At 57.4% G+C, this 3,344-nt stretch overlaps 1 protein-coding gene across 1 annotated transcript; it reads right to left on the reverse strand.

The window, feature by feature from the left end:
• Positions 1 to 1,352: 1,352 nt before the first annotated feature.
• LOC109738606 (phospholipase A1 EG1, chloroplastic/mitochondrial-like) lies at positions 1,353 to 2,866 on the reverse strand. The gene has a single exon (XM_020297700.4). It carries the CDS (start codon positions 2,797 to 2,799, stop codon positions 1,414 to 1,416), a length of 1,386 nt encoding a protein of 461 aa, XP_020153289.1. The 5' UTR covers positions 2,800 to 2,866; the 3' UTR covers positions 1,353 to 1,413.
• Positions 2,867 to 3,344: the final 478 nt, after the last annotated feature.

Genomic DNA, 3,344 nt, shown 5'->3' on the forward strand with positions numbered 1-3,344 from the left:
TCTGTCGTGCGTAGCACCTGTCGAACAGGCATGACACAGCATAGCACCTGTCGGTCAGGCATGACTTGACATCTCCACCAAAGCTCTATGCAAGAAGAAGCCGCTCCACCTCCTGCCTCTATCATCCAGCGCTGCTCCACAAATGATGCTCCCAAAAGAGAAACGATGCCGCAGTGCCGCCATCGTTCGATCTGAAAAACCAGATCCTAGGGTTTCCCCCAGAGTAGCATGTGTGGTTCAACAGTAGTTACACGACGATGCCTTCATCAAGGTAACGGCACAGAATGCCGCCATCGCCCACCGTCGGCTCGATTTTCACTGGCAACTATGTCTCCCCGACTCACAGCCGGGACGAAACAACGAATCTCGAGATCCGACCACCCAGCCATAGGCCGACCACCTCCGACGGGGAGATGACCACCATCACTGTGTTCCGAAGCCGAACATGAGGTTGAGCGGCTGCAGCATGACGACTGCCGCCACTTGCCGCCCGGAGATCCGATCTGCCGCCCGCTACCATGCCACATGAGACACGCGAACGAGGCAGAGCTCCACCACCGCCCTTAGCCACTGCCACCGGAAGGGGAGCAGTAACCTCCGACCCGTGCCGCCTGCCGACCAGATCCGGCCGCCAACTCGAGGCACGCCCCTCCCATCACGCAGCCCTTCACGCCGCAACGCCCCATGCAGCAGCTGCTCTGGCGCGCCGCGGTGCTCCGCGCCCTGACCCGTCGAGAACGGCCCGCTCCACCCCGTTCGCGGAAGGGGAATACCTAGCACCCCCACCCACCACCGACACCGGTTGGGCTTTGCCCGGCCATGCCCTCTGGCAGCAGCGAGGGAGGGGGGAGGAGGGAGGGTGGCGGCATAGATCGGCAGGAGGGTGGCGGCACGAGAGAGGCTCGTGAGAGGGGAGGGGGTCACACTATGGTGATCACTAATCAATAAGTTGCACTATGAGCCATCCTCTTACGGGTACCACTATGGAAAGAAATCTTATACGACCGGGTCGTACATCCCGCGCCGTGCGACCCTCTCCTCATGATGACACCTGGCAAAACGAATCTCAACGCACACCTTCTTTCTTCTACCTCCGATCTCTCTCTCCTGTCTCTACCTTCGTGAGCAGCACTAGCACGCGCGCGACCAACAGCCAGAGGGATCGCAGTTATTGATTAGTGTGATCACACTAATCAATAAGATTATCAATTGTTGGCTTCCTCAAGAAATAAACAAGAAACATATCTCAAAATAATTAGTCTCTTGTATGCTAGTTAACTTGCATTTGCACTCTTCATTGTGTTATTTACCATGCACACAAAAATGTCAATCTACAAGGGCATGCATCTTAATTTCCTTTCCCTCAAAAATCATGGGAATGGAAACTGACCCTGTATCTGTACTATGATGAGTCTAAATCCCTAAGGATTGCACCAAGTCACTAACTTGAATCGCAGTCATTTGCCACCTCCAAGCAGCATCAAAACTTTGCCGTAGATCGAATTTCCTTGCTTTGCCTGCCAGCTCCGCCCCATGTTTTTTAACCTTGGTCACCTTTAGGCACTTGAGGAAGCCTAGGTAGGCCTCCAAGTCATGCACACAAGCAGGGTCTCTTGCCTTGAAGAAGTCTAGGGCAAGCTCAACGCCGATATGAGTGTAGCATGCACAGCTCCATGGAAGCTCCAACCTGCCTCCCAAAACTCTAGATTTCTCATTGAAGAAGATGCCGGGCAGCTTTGTGATTGGATCGTTCACGTTCACCACTCTCAGGACCTTCACCCCCAGCTCGTCGCACCGGTTCTTGAACCCCGTGTTCCCAACCCTTGGGCCGGCGAAGGAGTAGACGGTGATGGGCACATGGTTGCCCCTGCCGTCGCGATTCAGGCCGAGCTCAGCGAGGTCGTAGCCAAGGAGGAGGGCAAGGGAGCTGCCCATGCTGTGTCCGGCCAGCGTGATGCTCAGCTCCTCGTGCTGATATTGTTTGATGAGCCGTGTCACCTCGGAGAGGAGCTGGTTCCGGCAGCTGCCGCACGTGAACCTGCCGGCGCCGTCTTCCGACGTGTACAGGGACAGGAATCCAGACTCGACCTTCACGTCTGACCGGGGATCCGCTGGGTCGAACCTCGCCGGCGCAAGCGAGCTCATCATGTTGGCCACCCACTCAGACCCTGTCACCGTACCCCGGAAGGACACGACAATGTCCCGACGGCCGAGCCGGCGCGCGGTGTCGTCCGATGCCACCGCCACGTACCCAACCCACCGGCTCGGGCAAGCCCCTGCCACGCCAGGAAGCGAGACGTCCGGCGCGGCGTAAATGTACCTCGAGACGGCGTACCCGGCGCCGGCCATGCCGACCTCCTCCAGCATCCGTGCCTTGCCGTACTTACAGTTGAGGTACCGCTTGGAGCCGGCGTCTAGGTCGAACGCCTTGTACGTCGCCGCCACGAGCTCGCCGTAGCGGACGATCTCGGCGCGGAGGAGCGGGTGCAGCGGTTCCACCAGGCTGGCCCAGTCGCCTTCGCCCTGGATCTCCCGCCACATGCTCGCCAGCGTCGTCTTGTCACCATTTCTCCTCGCCGGCGCGAAGACCGGAGCCACCGGGGCCGCATGCCTGGTGTTCACCGCGATGGTCGGTGCCGAGAGCCGCGTCGTCTGGGGGGCGAAGGTCGAGGGTGGCGCGGCAACCGCGGCAACGGCCCCGGCGGTGGACGTCGTCGAGGTGTGGCCACGCTGCTGGCGCTGCGGGTTAGCATAGATTCCAGCTGGGCAAGCGTTAGACACCGGGAGGCGAGTCGCCATTGCCGATCGATCGACTAGCTGGTGCTCGTGCTTGCACGCCTCCACGTGCTGTGATCGATGAGAGAGACCGATCGATGGGTGAGAGAGATCAGCAGCGAGACGATCGAAGGTGGAGTTTTCTGTGTTTGGGATTGGGGCACGAGCTTATATATAGTGCGTGGGAAAAATGACGCGGCAGGGCGCGCACAACGTTTTCTCGCGAGACGTGTTGGCTGATCGGAAAGGGACGGAGAGGGGCAGTTGAGGCGCACATCTTGCACGTTGAGCGCGGGGTTTTGACTGGATCGAGTGGGCGTTGAAGTGATGGTTCAGTTTCCTTTTCGCCCCTTCTTTGCTCGCCCTATTGTGTTTACGTCCTTGTTCTTCGTAGTATTTGTAACACGATGCTTAGCTATGTTCTCCGACCTTAATCATTTGAAGGATGTTCTCTTTTTAGAAACATTTTAAGGAAACGCTGCACTTAACAATTTTATAACCTTTTGCGAGGAGTTTTTTTTAACACAATGCAGACGCAGACGCTCATATATATGCACATACACCCATCC

The sequence above is a fragment of the Aegilops tauschii genome, chromosome 4 (assembly GCF_002575655.3).
Source record: "Aegilops tauschii subsp. strangulata cultivar AL8/78 chromosome 4, Aet v6.0, whole genome shotgun sequence".
Lineage (NCBI taxonomy): Eukaryota > Viridiplantae > Streptophyta > Magnoliopsida > Poales > Poaceae > Aegilops > Aegilops tauschii.

Excerpts from the sequence above, each read along its gene's own strand:
- LOC109738606 (XM_020297700.4), bottom strand. The coding sequence starts at position 2,799 with ATGGCGACTCGCCTCCCGGTGTCTAACGCTTGCCCAGCTGGAATCTAT.